We start from the raw sequence: 21,150 nt of genomic DNA, 5'->3' as shown, positions 1-21,150 counted from the left end.
ATAAACCCAGTAATCAGCCCCAGGGGCTGTCCATTGGATCTTTCATAAAAAATCAGTATCCAATGGTCAGCCCCTCAAATTTTTAAGTAAAAAAACAATATTTTTTATCAAATTTCACAAAATTAAATGCTCTAAGTAATCTATAAAGTTATTATCTATAAAACACAATCACATTTCATACTAAAATATGTTATTTCTCACCTTTCAAAAGAGCACCACATGAAACAAAAAATATTGCAGACATGACACTTCTGCTCTTGTCGGCGGACAGCACCTGTACGAACGTGTTTACTTCTCTCCCCTGACCCCCTGCTACTCCTATCGCGTGATGCATGAACCAATAACGAAACAGAGCTTCTATTAAGGTGCGCGTGATTTGGTTATTTTGATTACAGCGATATTTATGGCCAATAAACAACGCAATAGGCTGATCACTGGTGCCTGGCTGACCACTGGTGCCGTTACCCTATATCATAGTTAAAATTAAGTGAAATACGTTTCCAACCAACCCGAATAAACCCGATTTATTAGTCTCTACGATATTCCGGTTTATCTAATTATTTGCATTTGTGTATATTTATATTGTTTTATTAACCAATTACCGTTGTTCCAGCTTCGATGTGGAAAATGGCGGCGCGGGTGCGGGGGGCGCCCGCTCTCCGCTGGAGGGGGGCTCGCCGTCCGCCGCGCTCGTCCTCCAATCCTTGCCGCAACGCCGCGAGTCCTTCCTCTACCGATCCGATTCCGACTTTGAAATGTCACCCAAGTCCATGTCAAGGAATAGCTCGATTGCCAGCGAGAGGTGAGCTTTTGGTCATTTGTAAGCTATTGAACTAAACGATAGTGTTATGTAATTAATACGATGTTGAAGTTAAGATTCAATGAAAGTGGTAAAAAATATAAAATTCTTATCAATAGAACTTTTGGTACTGCTTTAGATAAGTCTATGAGATGTAAAGAAGGGTTTATCAATGAGTTTGGTACAAATTTACTCCACATTAAGATAATATATCACAGAAAAACTTTAAAATCATAAAATCGATATTATACAGACTGTGGCTACAATATAATTTTACTAATCACAAAAATCAAAATTATTTACTCATGCATATCAATCGCCATTTCAAACATACCGATGCGATTTTAAGATTAATTTTGTTGAATATAAAGAAAATATTAGTAGTTGGAGCCCGCGGCTCTTCTCACGCAGTATAGTTAGCCTGCGTTTAGCCCAAACTAACCACCACCTTATCAATTTGATAGAAATCCGATCGGCTATTTACAGCTAACAGTAACAAACATTACCACTCATCCTTACAAACTTTCACATTAAAAAATCACACGGCGTAACTTGTCTACCAACCATAAATATATATTATATTTTCGCTTTTTACCTTATTAGATATTCAAAAATATATACATTTTACCTAGTTATACTATGTACATACACGTGTTGCTATAAGTTTCAAGGGCGGGTATTATAAAGCAGCACAAATCGAAGAGCTCAAACCTCCAATCATACAAATTAAATTTCTTATCAAAATACTTACTTTTTATAAGTTATTAAATTTGAAAATATAAACTTTTTTCAATTCTCAGAAAATTTTCAAATAATGTAACCATTCTAAATATTACATATTCAACCTTATACATATCGTATATTAATTGACAACGATTAGAGCTCTACATGTAGTTTTAACTATTTTTCTTTTTATGTACCTGCAAATTTTCTTTTATTAGGAAAATAATCAATATAAAGTCTAGCGAAAGAGCATTGAATTCGTTTTAATATATTGATACAAATTAAGAAATAATTCATTCATCTTCTTACAAACTAGACTCATTATTAATTAATGATAAGCGAACCTTGCAAATTTCAGTAAATATTAAACTCAATTCAAGTCTTGGAGAAACGGCCTATTTTAAAGGTACATATAATTTTATTGACTTCACAAACTCCGGTAGAAATCAATAATTTCTACTTCAGCATCTTCAAGGGCTCTTATTACTCATCATGATACTCTTAACAGACCGACGATGGCTTGGTTTTCAATTGTATGTACCTACAGCTACGTTAGTGATTAATATATCTACAATCATTATTGCGCAACATTATCTCAGTTAACTACGAAATTGATAAAACTAATGATGCAACATGAACTCACTGTTCACGTTCTCACGTGCAAGTATTACAAAAAAATTTACAACTTTAGATAAGAAAGTTTATTTTACGTATTAATTCGATTTAACGCCTATGATCTCTATCATATTATCGCAACAAGAAAGTACGCTTTAATATTTGTTTTTTTATGGATAGACACGACGTCATCGATAATAATCATTCATTAATGTTGTACTTTAAACAGTTGCCTCTTATATATAATCAGGTAGTAAACACATCAAACATAATGAAAACATATACCACTGTTGGATTATAGCCATAGGCAGTCATTCATTTTTTCACTATCATAGTATTAACGATTTAAATAAAAAAGAGTTTCGTCCAGCAAACACCATGTAGATAAATCAAATTCATTATTGATGAAAACGTTCATAAAAACTTTATGCAAAAGGTACAACGTATTTTTAACGTTTTGATTTGTCATCTCTGATAGCAATCGACGGTAATTAATACGTTACATACATGTATTTGTGTAATACACCACAATGGATTACTTCAGATGGCGCAAAAGTAAGATAATTTACACTCAAAACGTTTCAATGTTGTGAATGACTAACATGAAAGTAGTAAGCTTACTCACAAACTGCCAACAATTTGGCGATAGCATGCATCAGTACATAAATGTTTGAATGATCCGTAAACTGTGTCGTCTTTGTGAATATTATATCCTAGTATCGAGTGCAAAGCGAGCTCGAATGTACCTAACCTTCATGCTATTGCCGTCACCACGGTAGACTGCCACAGCCCACAACACAACTCAGCACAAACTCTTTTGGTGTCAGCTCCATCCTGCAATGTCGTAACAACGACCTTTGCTTAGGTAGCGTAATAGTATGTGTTATCTGAGGTCTTCGTTCTATCTTTCTTTTCCATATTTTTAATTGCTTACAGATTCAAGGAAGTGGAGGCTGCGCAACTGGATAGAGCGTATGTACTTTTTACCTGGGCGCTTTTACCTAGCATGTCAGCTTTTGTAGCTTTTGTATGAGATGTCTATCTTCCTTGCTTTTAGTCCACTGTGTGTAGTTTTGTCACGCACTCTTTTTCTTATGTTTGTATCGAGCATCCCAGCAGCATATTTTAAGTGAGAAAGATTGTGTGGTAAGTATTTTTCAAGTAGTAAAATAGAGTTGCATGTTTGAAAATTATCATTCTCAATAATTATAGTACGATATAAAGAGATTCTAGTCCTATTTTAACCAATTAAGGCATTCATGGAAGATAATAGGTATATTTGTGTACTTTTATTTGACTTTTTTTTTATTCTAAATCATTCCGAATAGATTTCATTTCATTTTCATTTTTATTCTAGCTCGTTAAAATTAACGAGATATTTTATTTTTACATTGAATACCTATGTCTGGTATTATTTTGGCAAAATAAAATATAAGCTGCATTTGACCCCGGCTTTATGAAATATTTTAATCAAATTTCATATCGTCGCAGTAATTGGCTTAATTAATAGATGAAAGAGACGTGAACCAGCGAAAAACACAATTAGTTGTTGTATGCGATGTTATTGACTGAACTTTACTCGGCTATGCTAATGTATTTTGTAATCCACTTAAATAGTGCTTACGTAAATTGTGGTCCCAATGAGTTAATTTTTGTAATTTAATGTAATTAATGACGGAAATTAGCGCACATTTTACTAAGTCGAGTCTTTATTTTAATTTATCTTAGTTGAATCTCCACAAGTTTTCCAATGCGTGTTGTGTTAAATTTTATTTCACAGTAAATTAATTATACATGTTTACTATGATTCTTTAAAATCCGTACAATTTCATGAAACACACCATTTGACGGTGATACTAACAGTTGGCATGTGATGTTTTACTTTTGTTTATAAATAGCATTGTACCAAGAACCGAAATGACAAATAATTAAGACGATACACAAAAAAAAATCCACTGCTTGGCGGGCGGAGTCTAATAGCTCGCTATCGCGAACGCGGGTGTGCGCGAAGTCATTCTTGCAAACTCGCCGCGCTGCCGCTGGCCGACTCGGGACAAACATGTATGGAGTCGTCATACAGTTATAATATTGTCATACATTTAATTAATTGTTGATTTATTGGTTTTATTTTCTTGCTTATAAACAAATAATCTTCTTTTTAACAACTACTTAGACATTATTAATAATAATTATTATCATTTCGTAATGTTTACTTTATTACAAAATAATACAGGTTATAAATAATCTTTAAAATAACAAAAAATATTGTTACTCTGAAAAAATGAAATGGTACTCAATAACGCGGACTACTGAATTGATTTAGATAGAATTTGATGCTGACGTAGATATTACATCATGCCCAGAAATGAAAGGTACTATTTCTGAAAGAAGTTATAAACCCTAATTCTTCTCAGTCAAAGTCAAGAGTGGAAGATATCACTAATACAGTAAAACTGATGCGAAACTTTGGATGTTAATTTGTATATTTTTTTGTTAGTTGTTACTTAATCACGTCAAGACTACATTACCAATTTTGATAAAATATAGCTAATTGCCTGGATTTACACATAGGATACTTTTTATCCGAACTGAACACTTCTGTGGGATAAAACAGGATTCACGATATAACCTAATTCCAAGCGGGCAAAGCCGCGGTCGGAATGATATTTTTTTAAATAGAAAAATTGTTTTAAAAAAAACACAAAATATATTGACGCATGTATTTATTTTTTGCACTCTATTATAATTGTAATTATTCATTACAAATAATCAAAATAAAATAGCCAGAACAAAGTTAGGCCCTGGTAGGGTAGGTAGGCAGGTACAGCAATGTGAGACGAACACTGGCTTATTTATACCAATAATAATGTATTATAAACATTAAATTAAGTTTACAACAAAAATACATAATATTAGCTAATGTGAAAACGAATCAACCAATCATCCCACAACAATGAAATGTGCACACAAATATTCACCCAAATCGGTTCATGTGATTAGGAGGAGTGACTGCAGCGCCATCTTCCGGGCCCAATTGTGTTTCCAGATCACCCAGGAACTCAATTTAATATACTTACACAAAATTTTTCGAAATTAAAACTCACATTACTATGTAAATATGAATATAAACCTGTTTTAGTACTAAGCAATTTCCCGCACAGGTATAGTAAGTATAAATGAAATAAATATCAACATCAAATTCTTTATACAACATACTTATCTACCACCTACTAAGAAATGTAATTCTTGAAATTTTTTCGTATTTTTTTTAAATATAATACTACTCCAATGAGCTCCTGTTCCATATCACGTCCGCCATACTTCCACTAAGTTCACCATGATTTTTTATTTCTTTGCAATTTGTTGCTTTTTGCTAAAAATGGAATCATGCGATAAAACCAGTAGAACGTTGATAACATACATTTTTGACTGAATAAAGGTACTTACGAAGGAGTGGGTTCACATTGTGAACAATCAGTGGGTTTATTTTCCTTCTGGATTCCGGATTTCTGAAAAGATTATCTATGCTATAAATGAAAAAAATCTTACACATTCGTTATGTACTTAAAACAGGGGTACATATCAAACATCGTCTATAATACAATTATCATCAAATTTAAAATAAAACCAACTTCTTCATTAATTTGTTCCAATTGTAAGCATTCTTTTTTCTCCAACCTTTATGTTTCTTCTTCTTATTTTCTTTATTGTCCCCATTTGTCTCATTTTGTCTTATCGTGTTGTCACCCTTTTTTACGATTGCGCGAGCGACACAAGTTCCCCGTGTGACGGCCGTAGCGGGAATGACTCGTGCAGCGATCGGGGTAGGAAGGTACAGGGCGGCTCTCGCTATATTGGCTGGTCGCGCGCTAATTTCAAGTATTTCTTGTTTATTTCAAAACCATCGCATATTTCAAAATTCTAAATCGGTAGACGTATAGGTTGTATATTTTATAGTTAATATCCAAAAAGTCGTAACTTTACGTTTGTTATTTTGAAGATGCCAGAGATTATAAAAAAATAACAATGAGAACTTTGTATTTTTTTTCTATCGAGAAAATATCATGGAATCATGTTTCTAAAACGGTAGACGTATTGTGTTACTATTGAACTTTCTTGTCAAGAATTTTCATCACGACAACTTTAATAATATAAAAATTACGAAGGTTTGAAAAGGGCCGTAAATGTTAGAAAAATTAATTCATCACCTTAATTATTAACCAGTATTTATTAATATTTACTTAACTAGGTATATAACCTCATCCCAGTTCACGTGTTCCCTGAAGCATAGGATACACCTAAAATTGACTTGAAATTGATAATGTTGTCCTGGCCCTCGATTTCCACGTCGAGCATTGATTACCGGCGCTCACCGCTGCCAGTTTCCATTAGCGCCAAATTTATCCTCGGTGGAAGTCGCGCACTCTCGGCGGCGGCCGGGCAAGTGAGTGGGACGCAGTCGCCCGGCGTTGCGCCTCGTTCAGCTCCATTGACAGTCCGCGCGGCGCGCCGACGGCACGCTACTATTCATGCCCCGACCACATTGCGTTGCGCTATAATATAGTCCATACCGCGTCACCGAAACCCCTTGCAAACAAGAACCCCGCTAAAATGTGACTTTCAATCTCGTTCCGTCTCTATGTATTTCGGATCTCGTGTATGATTCGCAATCGCGCCGTGTTCTCTTTATGATATTTGCCTATGAATTAAAAACGTGCTTATCGTCGAGTATCGGGTGTGTGAAGCTCGTAGTTGGACAAGACCGAGGTCACTCACTGGTCGACCCTGTTCCCTAGTCGAAAAGCTGATAGAGCAAGAAACTTTGTACCACTCCGTGTCACTTGTAAATTTATGTATTATTAGCCTACCTTGGCCTAATCTTTTAATGATAAGCAGCTAAACATAATTCAGAGGCGGCTTTAGATTTATATTATTGATTAACATGTTATGATATTTATCAATGTTCGAGTTATAAAAACACTAGTTGCGTTTTTATCGAAAGGGACACCCGATATAATAATAATTATTTTCCCGCATTGATAATGTCGGGTCAGTAAATTATTATTCAAATATAAACTTATTGTTGACATAATGTTATGGACAATTAATTACGTTAAATAAAGTGCAAGGGAACAATATAGATATTGAATGTTCCCATCAAAACAAAGAACGAAAGCGTAACCCCGTCATAAACTTCTCGTAGTGTTAACGGAACGTATTTATAAATAAGATAAGCCCACCGAGTGACGTGCCATGTAATTGTGAATAACGAGCAAGATGCAGCGTTCAGGATCTCAGTCAGACCGTTTAGGCGCTGGCAGCCATATCGGGTACATACCGAAAAGCTCAGCGTCAGAGCACAGCATGGCAACTAGTGTGTGCGCAAGCAGTGGCAGCACATTGCCACGCACTCTAAGTACCAGCGTACTACGCATCAAAAATCGCTCTACATTTTGGGAGAAATTTTGGGATGAACGCACCAGGCGTGATGCGTGAGTAATACTAATTATATATGTTAATAAGCATTGATTAAGTCTGACACTTTCAAATGCTAACATTATGTCTCATTTAAAGTAAAAGGTAAAAAAGAGGTATTTTCCACAATGTCATCTACATATCATTCATCATTAAAACTCCTAAGCTGTTACGAAAATGCTCAATGAATAGTAAAGCTATATAAAAATTGTTATAAGCACTAAAAGTAATGACTTGCCTACACTAGCAAGCGATAACTCAGTATTGAATAAATTCATTTCTCCCATACACTTGACACCACCCGCAGCTTTTAACAATTCTCTTAAACGAAAAAACGTGTTCAAATGAATGCTACGATGTGGACGTGATGTAAGATATTGTTAAAGCATATTTCTATACTTACGTCCTACACAGTAAGCACTTTGTGTTAAACCTACACACTTTTCTAATTTAAAATATAATACAAGAAATTTCCATGCTCAAATAAGCTTAAGCTCAACAGGTAGATACGTTGTTTACTCATAAAATTATATGGAAAACATCATTATCTTCATGTGAGGAAGGATATTATGTTTCCATTGATAATATTCTAAACGAGATATAAATTTAAAACCCCTTTGATCAAAATAATGACTTATTTTGTAATATATCTCGCTGCGAAGTTGTCAAGAACGTGTAAAAAGAAAAATAATTGGTATACATCTCATTAGACATATGTATGAGAAACATGAATATATTTTATAGTACAGATACCTAAACTTATCTCCCCAGTATTATCTTTCTACTAGATAATAAAAAAAACAATACGAATTTTCTAGCTGAATTTGAACATACAATTTTCATTACTTACATATTTTTTTCTATTTTAGGATCTACCAACTAGTTTTTGGCCATCCCACAAGCCTCAATTCCCCTTGAAAGAGAAAATCAATCCGCGTCTAATTAATACGATTGCTATCGGCGAATTGTTTTGCTATCAAATATCTGCCCACTATCCTTTCTCTCTTCGTCGTAATTTGTCCAGTGACTCGTATTATCAAAGTAATTATCTACAACTGCATGTTTTTTTTTTATATATAACCTAGCCTATAAACTACATTATAGATCTATGTGATTTTGTACCTTTCCTGTCGTAGTTGAACTAAGAGAACAAAACATATTTTTTGTAGTTCTGCAGATCATTTAAATCATTCAGCTAGGAAGATGTATGTATGTATATGAACCACGAAAATCGCAATTTTCTAATAAAATAATAATGTCAGTCTCTACAGAATATAAAAGAAATATTTCAAACATGGGGCAATTTAATATCTCTATTTTATGCTTTAATCTAAAAATATTTGGAAAATTTTACCTAGAAGGAATGTTATTAAGCTTTAGTCCTGAACGGCAAAACAATAGGATCCCACGTAAAAATATTCTATCGCGATCGATTTTTTCGCAGTGCAGTTTAAAAATAGTAGCACCTTTTACAAAGAACTTGACTCACGACATTCATTTTTTTGAGATTCTTGGTATTGGATTTACCGATTTTCCGTACTGTTTTTGAACACTTCGCCTTTTGACCTTTATCGGGATTATATTTTTCTTTTCAAATTTCCTGTTTTTGTAGCTCTCCAATTTCTTGGTCTTTGAATTGGACAGCGGCGCAATGCTAAAAATCTTTATTTATTCCACCTTTGAACCGCTAATTTGAGAAAAATAATTTTGTAAATACGTTATCATTTTGATATTGTACTTTAGAATGTTTGTTAATTGAAACGTATGTTTTCTAGTCAGATGTAATTATAAATGTTATAAATATATTTAATGAAGTAAATTATTCTCAAGAAGAGTAAATTAATTCTTTACAATGTGATTAGCTTAAATTTAAAATTTTAATTATTATTTAAAATGTTATCGATAGGAACTAATGTTTTATAAATCTCATTATAATGACTTGGAACAATCTCGATCAAATCATATTTGGTAAACAATATTTTAAACAAACCACAGGTTTTTTTCCCACATTGCCGTTTTAACGTTTGTATACTAATGACATAAGGATTTGCTAGAAATATTTATTTCTGGGTATTTTTAGAAATAGGGCACCTTCTCTTTAAACCCCAGACACAGGGCAAACATCAAAAAAACTGAAGTAAAAAGTATTTGTCTACTGAAGTCTTTTTGACGCAATTATAAATAGAATGAAGATGGTATTGATCCATTGTCTTTGTGTAGTCGTAGGACGCTCTCATTAAACTAACTAATAACAACAGCTTCACCCCCTCGTCTATTTCCAACGATAATTCTTATAAACAAACTAATTAAGCGTGAGATATTTCTTTGTTGTAATTTTTTCAAAAATTTTTATTACTAAGAAATAGATTTGTTTGTCAATATTTCCCAATGCTATTTTCTACAGTAGTAATTAATCTCCGTGGATAAGAATATATTTAATCTCATATGCCTTTAAAGCAGCTAATCTCCTTAAAAACGATTTTATCAAAAATACCACAATATACCTTTGAATTAATTAATAACTTTATCAAATTGCAAGGTGTGTCATAATTATTTCTTACTAATTATTATCAAAAGATTAATCAGTTGAGTTGAGTCATGAATATGGAACTTACCTGCTTATTAAATAAAGATAGCCACTCATATATTAGCATGTTAAAAAGTAACGTTATTAATTTGCAAAGTTATTTAAATTGTCCATTATTTAAATTTACTCTGAAGCCTGTGTGGGCCGGTAATTCTAAACACGTGCCGCTTCTAGGCAGCACAAGTAACGGGCCTACAATAAATATGTTCTTGTTGATAAAGAGCAGACATAATCAACGCTGATTTATTTAATTACCAATAAAATAGAATAATCAAATAAACGGTTAGGCGCCATAGTTTATTATAAAGCACTTAAACGGAACGTGTAAGTTAGTATATCATTTCTTGGCAATAAGCATTAATATTATTTAATAATAATAATTTATTTAATAAGCATTAACTAATTACTAACATATGGAATAGGTTTACGTAAGTAATTACTACGTAAAAATAAGTTTCAAATAGATACTAGGTCCTTTAAATTATTTTAGTAAAGGATATTAAGTACTGTCGGTCATACAGGTTTGGTACATTTTACATAAATATTATAGCGATTCAGAATAAAATCACTTTTATGTGGCTTTTTCTACATATGGTGCAAAATAATTCCATACCATTAAAACGGCAATACCTCATAAAATAATAGCGCAAGGTATTTGAAATCGATATTGAACGTTGTGCATAAAGTAAAATATTCTAATGAACTAAAACTCAACAAATACAGTTAAGTAATACGGAATCACGAATATTACATTTACAAGCACTAAATATATTCTTCCTAGGATATATTTAATAATGATAAATTAAAAGTATGCCGCACATAATCCTTTATGTGCGGCATACTTTTAATTCTATATACATATATAGATATTTACGATAAAACCTTTTTGAAATTGTAAATTACCATTAAAATATAAAAAGTAAATTTACATATTGGATAATGTCTGTTGTCAGAAGTGTTTCTTAAATTGTAATTGTACAGTAAAAATCAATATCCCTACGAGGGCAAAGTTGTTGATGCGTAAACATACTTCGCAGAAAGAGCAGTTTTTCATTAACCGGCTCGGCGTCCTGTAAACTCCTATTAACACTAAGATGTAGGTCACTGTGACCTATCGAGTGTGGCAGCGAGGAAACAAACACTCCACTCTCACCTAGGGAAATAAAACTGTCCTTCAAACTTTCGGTCTATTGTATTTATTACCTGTATAGAAATGAGGGCTCGATGCAAATTTCCCGCGAGACCTTCGACTTCATAATACACCGACGGATTAGCCGACGAGATAATTTTCTCATTTCAACAACGAAACGAAAATAAAATGCTAAGATACAATGCATCAAATAAGGAAAGTTACACTGAAACTCTTTTGACATTATATGAATAAAAGCCAACGCCTATGAAAGCATACAAAATACCATGAAGATCGATACGCCCAAAAGATCTCGACCAAGCGCAGTAGGTACACAAGATTAATTTGCAAACATGTTTTATGAAATTATTATATATCAAAGGAAGGTAATGGAATAGAATGTATTTTAATTAAAATTGTACGAGAACAATGACATTTTGCTACAAAAAGTATGACGTGGAGATGTAAAATAAGGAAGAAATTATTTTTAATGTAACTTATGGCAACGGCTCATTAATTTCCGTAATGCGTAAATATAACAGTAGCTAGTAGGTTTACTTGGTTCTGTATATCTTCTAAAAATATCGCTTATTTTTCATTTTATCTTCTTGCATGCAGCATGAGTATCCGAACCAAGCATGTATAAAAACATATTCTATTTTAGTTAATTTGCTTTATGATAAGGTTACTTAGTTTGACTTGTATGCAATGTCCAATTATTGAAATAGGCATCGACACACAAAATAAAATCTATAAATAACCTCATTTAAATAGAATTAAGCATCCATATTGCGAACTTAGATTGCGAACAATTGTTATGAGAAGTAATATAAGTAATCAAAGAAGGTATTATGCCTTTTGTGTTTTATTCTGGACTCTAGTAAATGAAGATAATTATAATCAAATCAGACATTGCAATTCAAATCCTCTCTTTGTGAAATGACAAAGATTTTGAACCAAGAAACAATTATTCTAAAAGTAGTTAAAATAACGTAAAGAAGCTCATGTCTATTATATGGATTCGATATTGTGTTCAATTTTTATTCAGGAATGATTTTATAAAAATAACTAGCGGTCCGCCCCGGCTTCGCCCGTGGTACATATGAAAAATAGATGTTGGCCGATTCTCAGACTTACCCGATATGCACAGAAAATTTCATGAGAATCGGTCCACCCGTTTCGGAGGAGTATGCAGACTAACATTGTGACACGAGAATTTTATATATAAGATTTTATAAATTTGCGATTTATGACTAAATGTGTGAATTAAATAAATATATCATATAAATTAACAACTAGTGCATAAAGTTATGCTATAATTCCTTTCTATTTATATCTATAAGTTCCTAAACATTATAACAAAAGAGTAGAGAAAGAGATCAGTAAAGTAATATTTACGGAATTTAGTTTTACATCAGTAGCGCTCAGAAGCAGCAAGATGAATGGCGTACAAATGTTGCAGAATTTCAATTCTATCTTCATGACGCCCCGGAATGTTTGTGGTTACCTAATTTTGATTTAACATTGCATCGTTATTGTGCACTCCTTAATTTTACTCATCAAATGAAATAATATTATCATAATAATTTATGTTTAACATATCTGCACAGACTCGTACAGACACCATAGATGACTCTGAGAGGAAAATGCTAAATAATGTCCATATAAGTATATATTTTTTTTATTTACTTGCATTGCTTATTTGGGACGAAATTGGCACGACTAAACTACATAGAACCACACATAGAACCTATTTTTATCAAAAATATATAAAACAGCATATCAATGTCAGTACGTTAAATCCTTGTCATAAAATTGTCAGAAGTATTCATAATTTTAACAAAATATTTTGTTCTTATTTGTTTGATTGGTTGTATAATCGTGGATTATGAGGTAAATCCGTTTTATTCTCTAATAATTAACTTCGATGCGTATTTCCGCGGATTAAGATACGAACTGATAAAATGTAGTTAAATGATACCGTACCATTTACTCCATTGAACTTTTATCAATGAAACAACTGCAGGAAACAACGGAATCTATGATTCTAATATCGATATGTATAATATTCTGATTTTTAATTTTAAAGTAAGGGAAAATCACTGTTCCTATAAATTTATAAAGAATAGAAAAAATTCGATCACGAGGCGGACTCGAACCCGCATCCTTTCGCGCCATTCCGGGGCGGATGCCTGACCAACTGTGTCCCTCCTGTGGTGTGTCCCTCCAGACACATAAAACTGAAAGAATAGAATAAATTCGATTGCTCGTCGTCGGTCACGAGTGGGGTCAGGCATCCGCCCCGGAATGGCGCGAAAGGATGCGGGTTCGAGTCCCGCCTCGTGATCGAATTTTTTCTATTCTTTATAAATTTATATTTATAAATCATTTGAATGCCATAAAACAAAAAAATATAAAATCACTGTTCCTATAAAAAAACTATGCCTATATAATAATTTAATAAATCTATAGGCGTAGGGAGAAATGGGAATGGGCATATTGCCACCATAAGCGTGCATTTTTACTACCAAAGAAAACAGTAGTATTTTTTTTAGAAAAATAAAAATAAAGTAATATATTACTATTACTTTATACATAGGTACTATGAATTATTATATGTTATAGGTACATAATGTATCTTACGACATAATACAGTGTATTGTTTATAGTAGACGATAAGCAGATTATACCATTATATTACAACCTCGAAACCTACTTTGTCTCAAACATATTAATAGGGATAGCTATTATAAATTGCAATAAAAACCTCATATAGGTTTATCACAAATGCTTTTAATATAAAAGTTCCAGTAGCTTGTTATTTCTGACTTTCGCAGTTTACCGTATAAAATAGAAATGCTATCAACCAAATGACTTTACTGTATGCTTACTCGAGCAAAATATTGTGTACCTATGTTATTTTCTCTTTGACTTGCAGTTAAAAATACATCTTGTTTCTCTAAACCCGATATTATAAAGTCGAGCTGATTATGGTGATTCGTTACTAAGTAAGTTTGAAGACGCTTACATCGTAAATAAACCTGCTTTGGGAGACCTTCAAATGGCACGGCGTAATAAAACTGTTTATACGACAAATTTCAGGCAACTCAATAAGCTCAATCGTAATGGCGAGATGAGATTTTATTCAATTTAACGCCAGTACGTGATTTGGCTCCGGCCCTCGTCCTGGTATGTCCCTATAATTAGAGGCATAAATCGAAGTTAATTCAAATTGGAAATATATTCACTTTCATGATGTTTATTTATGTTCTTTTCTAATTGAAACTTAGACAAATTATCGAATAGTTTGTCTTCGTATTCTCTAAGTTGTTATAACCTTGATTTGTAAAAATATAATAAACCTACCAAACTACTAAAAAATCCTTTACATTTGATTGTAGCAAACCATCCTGATGGACGGAAACAATAAGAAATACTAGAAATGGAACAGTCTTTCGAGATGTTCTTTAACGTTCCTAAACCAAACATGTTAAAGACCATTCAATGTTTTTCTTGATCTACGACGGTTTGTAGTTAATATAATAGATGGAATGAAATAAACTCCGTCGCAATAAATTAATGTCAACTACCAATTGTTATGGAGAAGCTAAGCCAATCTAGCGTAGAGTTATTATTTATCATTGGCCTTATTCAGATCTACTAGCATGAGTACTCTTTACTGTGTTAAGTACTTTTGTTTGTTATTGTTGTACATATTATATCCTATATTTACAACATTATATTAAGTGCCATGAATAATAACTATACTGAATTTATCTCTATGCGTTGCTCTACATAGTCTCTCCACTACAGCAAATATCTATGTGAACATTTTTTGTGTCATAGATTTCTTATCTATCTTTTTGTTTACATAAATACCTACGATTTTTTTATTGTATTTTCTTACTATGGAGTAGGTTTGCGATGCAAATTGTATGTACCCATTGCAACATATAAATTTACTATGTACTTTATAAAGACCTGGATGTTCAAGTGATATCTTGAAATAAATAGGAAACAAGTTACTAACCAAAAGTGACGAAAATTATTTTTAAAATTTGACACAATTTTGTAAACACGTGATTATTAGTTTCCCTATTTAATATTGGGCAAGGCTCCAGTAACATTAGCCAATTCTGAGCTGCCTCAACAAACCCTCGTGATCGCACGTGATAAATGACAATCCTATATACTGCATACCAACGTGATTTTACGATTAATATTCATAATTTACGATGCCTAAATACCTTCTCAATAGCGTTTATGTTTATGATTAGGTATGTCTTCTTAATATTTAGTCGTATAAATAACGCTTACGATCCGAGTATAATTAAGTGCTATATTTAATGTTTATAATAAATAAGTCAATCTTAATTCCTGAATAGCACATGAAAACCTAAAATATTGGTATTCAAAAAGCTTTGGTACCTACGCATGTAAAGAGTGCGTTATTAATCTTATCTTATGCGTTATTGAGTGACTGAAGCCTGCCCTTAATATTGAAATAAACTGTGGAGATTTCTTCTCCGCTATAATATGCATTGTCTTTATTTAACGACCATACATAACAAAATAATACCTACGCTAATAAAGCACGAACTTTATAATTTATGTATTGCAAAAAAATGACGTAAATCATAAAAGGGTTACTAAGAAAATAAACCTAGAGTCATTAAAACTAGTAAACACGTTATTAGGAGACAACTTTGGTTCACAAAAGTAATCAACATAATAACGCTGGACAAGTTTCTATGAACACAATTTACTCTCATGAATATCTATTGAATAATTTGCCCATTACACGATATGAAATGTATTCACATTTTCGCTTAATAATATTAAAGTTGTTACATTGTATCAGTAGCATATATGTATCTACTGTACATGAAAAAAATGACTACGTACTGGAGCTACTGAAATTTCAGCTGAATGATTAAATTAAAAAGCAAAAGACGCAATGAAATAAACAGTAAATATTTTACTTTCTGAAAGTCAATTACATTAAATTGAACATAGCTACCTAAGTATTTGTTTTCAAAATAATTGTAGAAGACCTTATGGTTTACAAAAGTTAATTATACCATACAGTAAATTCAAACTGTATATTCAGCTTGTATTTGCCAAAAATAATTAAGTATTTGTTTCAAAACAACGAGATCTCAAGAGAACGATGAAATTGTTTAGTATAGACGTTAATATACGCTCCATTACTCCGTTTTTTATGGGTTATTACAATTTACCACAAGTTGACGGCGATAAAAGGTCTAATAATGCTCTGCTCTTATACTGCTGCGGTAATGAAATAAAATCTAGACGATTTGAAATGCCTGTTTTGTTATCAATTTTAGCTTTTTCCAAGTTGCTCTTTCCTTTAGCTGAGTAGAGCTGGTAAATGCCTCATAATTGTTTTTTTATTAATCCATCCTTCAAGGGGGTTTTATACTTTATATAATGATTAATAAATAGCATAGAGTACTTATTGATGATTCCATATAATCCCAAAATATGAGATTTAATGTCGAAGATTACATTTAATAACCTGTTTTACTGTTATAACTGTTCATAAATATTTATACTAGAATATAGTCTATTAAATGCTAAAAATTTATCAATTTATAGCTTTCATTCAAGTGAATAGTTTAGATTCTATTGCGTATTAACTTACACTTACTTTTTTATCTACGTTTATCAATCAAACTTTATCTGGTAGGGTTAGCTGTTTGGTTCTCACCGATAAAAAAAAAACGACCATATTTAAATATTGTAATAACATATTAAAATACATAATAGTATAATATATTTTATATTCTCTTTTCAGTGCAGTATTTAAATATTTTTCCCTTGTGTTTTTAACTTAAAATTTATTTACAAAGTACCAAAGCTATAAGTCACGTACTTTCTTAATAAATGCATTGTTCTTGAAAGTGTATTAAACCCATGTATTTAACTGCTCGTTTGAGAATTTTACAAACATTTCTGAAAAGAAAATGTTATTTTACTTGAAATCATCCATCTGCTTTAACTTTCAAATATAACACAAAATATGATTCTTTTACATTTGAAAGATTATCCAAATATAAATAACTGTACTCTCTATAAATAAAACTGATATTTTTCGATTACTACGTTTCACTTTTTTCTTTTGAGCGCATGTGATAAACATATTAATTTTTGATTTCACTATTTCTATAAATACATACATGAACTGCATAATCTATTTCTAAAAGCTGATTTATTTTGTTCACAGTCATGGAGAAGACCTGATCGTGACTCCCTTCGCGCAAGTCCTGGCCAGCCTGCGCAGTGTGCGAAACAACTTCTTATGTCTCACCAACGTACCAGCTGCTAAGTTAGTATTATTATTACTATAGTATTATTTTATCTATGGTTTTAGTGTACAATTTCCCAAGGAAAGCATAAAGGAAATTCCATAACGATTTTTCACGTCTTGAGCTTACGTTATATCGTGACAACGTCTGAACCAATTCATTTACATGTGATTCGTCCTTACATCTCGAATTTCATCTTTTTAGAAACGTTATTTTCCCTTCCGTTACATAATGTAAAGCTTTCTGTATCACAGCTAGTAGGTACTAAAGATTAAGCTTCTCTTTGGAATGACAAATCCCAGACAATTCAGGTGACAAACAATAACGTAATTGCGACTTATAAAAATATCAAAATTAAGTACTAAATTTGGGAATTAACAGTTATCCTGATAATACTTCAACGAAAAAGGAAATAATTTACAGATTACAATGCATCTGTTTGCGTAAAGTACCAACCTATGCCTATCAATGTACTAGATATCCTGATCCAGAAAATATATAATGGGAGTTCTATTTTACTCAGCCTATTGTTGAATGTTCTCTTTCTCTCAATAGCTAGTATATACATTAGTCTGTTTTACCCATATTTATTCTCAATCAATACACGGCTGTTTACAACCTTTTCGCTTTGATAGGTATTTCATCAAATCAGCCAAAGTGGTCTCTCTTTTTACGGTGCTCTTCAAACAAGATAGACCGATAAGCATATAAATACGATATCCATTCCCGTACATTTCAGGGATACTAATCCCTTTTTAGAAGGCTTTATTTTAAACTAGCTTTCCGCCCGCGGCTTCGCTCGCGTTTACAAAGACAGACCCTATAGTTCCCGTTGCCGTGGGATTTCCGGGATAAAACCTACCCTATGTGTTAATCAAAGTTACCCTCTATATGTGTGCTTAATTTCATTGTAATTGGTTCCGTAGTATTTGCGTGAAAGAGTAACAAACACACACACATCCTCACAAACTTTCGCATTTATAATATTAGTAGGAAATAATTTAATTTATTTGTATTTCTGTTATTTCTCTCTCCATTTAAAATTTCAATCTTTTTCCTAATAGATGCCTATACCTACAAGTCTAAACCTAAATACACATACACTATAATATAATACACTAATACACAACACATGACTAATCTAGCAGTTTTTAACCCCTTCAAATTTATTATGGCCATCTAAAATCAATAACCATGATTTACGAATAGATACAGCAATAATTTCTCAGTTTGTCCCACGCGACCATTGTAACTCCTACGCATCTAGAATTTAATATTTCCTGAATAGGCGCCTAGGTTGCGAAATCTAGACCGTCTGGGCTGAAAAATTCGTCATCTAAAGATATTTTGTAGAAGGTTGTTTGTTTTTGTGTTGGTTTCACCCAAAAACCTCGACTTTTTTAAACATTATTTTACACTGAAATAGATGAGGAACAAGGGTAGATACTATTTTACGTAATACTAATTCATTTTAAATCCTTTATTTGTATTACTAGATTTCCGCCCGCGGCTTCGCCCGCGTTTGCAAAGGAAAACCCGCATAGTTCCCGTTCCCGTGGGATTTCCGGGATAAAAACTATCCTATGTGTTAATCCAAGTTACCCTCTATATGTGTGCTAAATTTCATTGTAATCGGTTCAGTAGTTTTTACGTGAAAGAGTAACAAACATCCATACATCCATACACCCATACATCCATACATCCATACATCCATACAAACTTTCGCCTTTATAATAGTATTGAGATACACTCTCAAAAATACTACATTTTTATAATAATTGTATATGGAAAAATTAAATTATTACTCGGCTCTAGCATTTTCTTTAAATTTTATTTCACGAATGAGGTCGGTCTTTAAATCAGTGGGAATACGAATTATTATTTTTGCGTGATTCCAAATTCTTTTACAAGTTTGAAAATAACATTGACATTAATATCTCTTTATGTTAAATGTTTTTTATCTATTTATATAAAATTAAATCAGTAGGTACCTACGTTGTTGCGACCTACGATTTAATTGTGATAAAGGTTACTCCTTGCCAAAATTTATAGGCGAACGTGTAGTTGAATTACATTTACATTTAAACGTAAGCTGTTAATATTTCCAGGATATATAAACTTATGTTCATTGATGGTTCCTCTGGTAATAAATTATTAAAGGGAAGAAGCAAGTCCTTCCTGTGAATACTATTTATTTGATTACTTTCTCAGGAAAGATAAGGAAACACGTGAACACTTCTAGGAAATGTTCACATTTCAATTTCCTTTGACACTCATATAAATAACTTAGACTAGTTTCAAAGTTATATATCTATTCAAGTTCGTTTTAGTATTACATTTTTATAATATATTTATATACACCGCAAGAATTTAAAAATCAATAATAATGCTCCAATTTATATAGGCTTTGGTATGGTTTCTCTGATGATAGTAAATAACGGCGTACAAGAAACTAAAAATTCAATAACTTAGTTTTTAAATAAGTAATTGGTCAAAATATATATTTACTGTGGTAGAGTCGTCTCCAACCAGTTTATTGTATTTGTTTTCTTTTAACATTTCTACTCCTTAATTTAAGTATAAATACGGAATCTCAGCTTCAAAAATATACCGAGAACCGTCAAATCAAAAATTTTTATCCTTGTTACCTCTGTAAGCTACCACAATCGAGAGTTTCGTACATGAAATTATTGGGCATCTCATCAAAATAAAGCTACTCACGAAAAATTAGCTTGATAGTAATCACTTGCAAAAATGGGCGATGTATCCCGGACTATATGTATTATTATCGACATTAAGTATTAAAAATTCATCTCTCCATACAATAGAAAAATAAACTACTTATGTTTATCTAATCTAAACAAGACACAATCAAATGATTTAATCAATTAAAAATCAACTGAATTACTAATGATACATGTTTGATATTTCAGATCCCGAAGATCATCAGGTGCAACCACCGCTCCGACTCCACAGCAGAAAAATTTTAATCCAGGAGGTAATTACCAATCAAAGCAATAATTTGTAATATTTAAGAAGACTAAAAATATAACTTTTTAGATATGTAATATTCATTCAATCTCAATCTGATAGATATAATATCCATGATTAAAGTCGAGGATTACACTTATATTATTATCAGTTTGAGGGTGATATTTGATATTAAATATTTTCATGATAATCTTTGCAATATCGTCAAAAATTACATACGTTAAAACATATTACATACATTAAAAGGAATCTCTAGATGAAACAAATCGTATTGAACAGAAAATTCGAATTTAACGCTTCTGGAGACATGAATGCCATCTCGATTAATGTAGCTCTATATTTTGTAAAATAATATCATATTATCACTGATACTGCACATGTAACACGCATAAAATATTACAATTTTTTTTTAATGTTACTTAACCTTTAACAATTTAGAAAACTGCTAGCAAACGTTTTTAAGTATTTCATTTCGTACAGTTTAAAATAATATATATGAACT

General features: G+C 32.0%; 1 protein-coding gene across 8 annotated transcripts in view; it reads left to right on the top strand.

The window, feature by feature from the left end:
• dnc (phosphodiesterase dunce) overlaps window positions 1-21,150 on the top strand; it is a 239,804-nt gene that overhangs the window by 189,883 nt on the left and 28,771 nt on the right. For 6 of the 8 annotated variants that reach the window (XM_090106914.1, XM_090106915.1, XM_090106918.1 and 3 more), the window contains 4 exons: window positions 614-802; window positions 3,074-3,109; window positions 17,576-17,677; window positions 20,591-20,655. In XM_090106914.1, the coding sequence (XP_089963040.1) occupies window positions 614-802; window positions 3,074-3,109; window positions 17,576-17,677; window positions 20,591-20,655 (392 nt within the window). The remainder of the gene's footprint in view (window positions 1-613; window positions 803-3,073; window positions 3,110-17,575; window positions 17,678-20,590; window positions 20,656-21,150) is intronic. The other 2 variants (XM_090106913.1, XM_090106917.1) reach the window with 1 other exon arrangement.

Source organism: Colias eurytheme, chromosome 11, assembly GCF_061535395.1.
Source record: "Colias eurytheme isolate Ceu_HAF_F1 chromosome 11, ilColEury1 Martin Lab GWU primary, whole genome shotgun sequence".
Taxonomy (NCBI): domain Eukaryota; kingdom Metazoa; phylum Arthropoda; class Insecta; order Lepidoptera; family Pieridae; genus Colias; species Colias eurytheme.
Note: the sequence above shows the minus strand (reverse complement) of the source record. Positions and strands in the feature narration are given on the sequence as shown.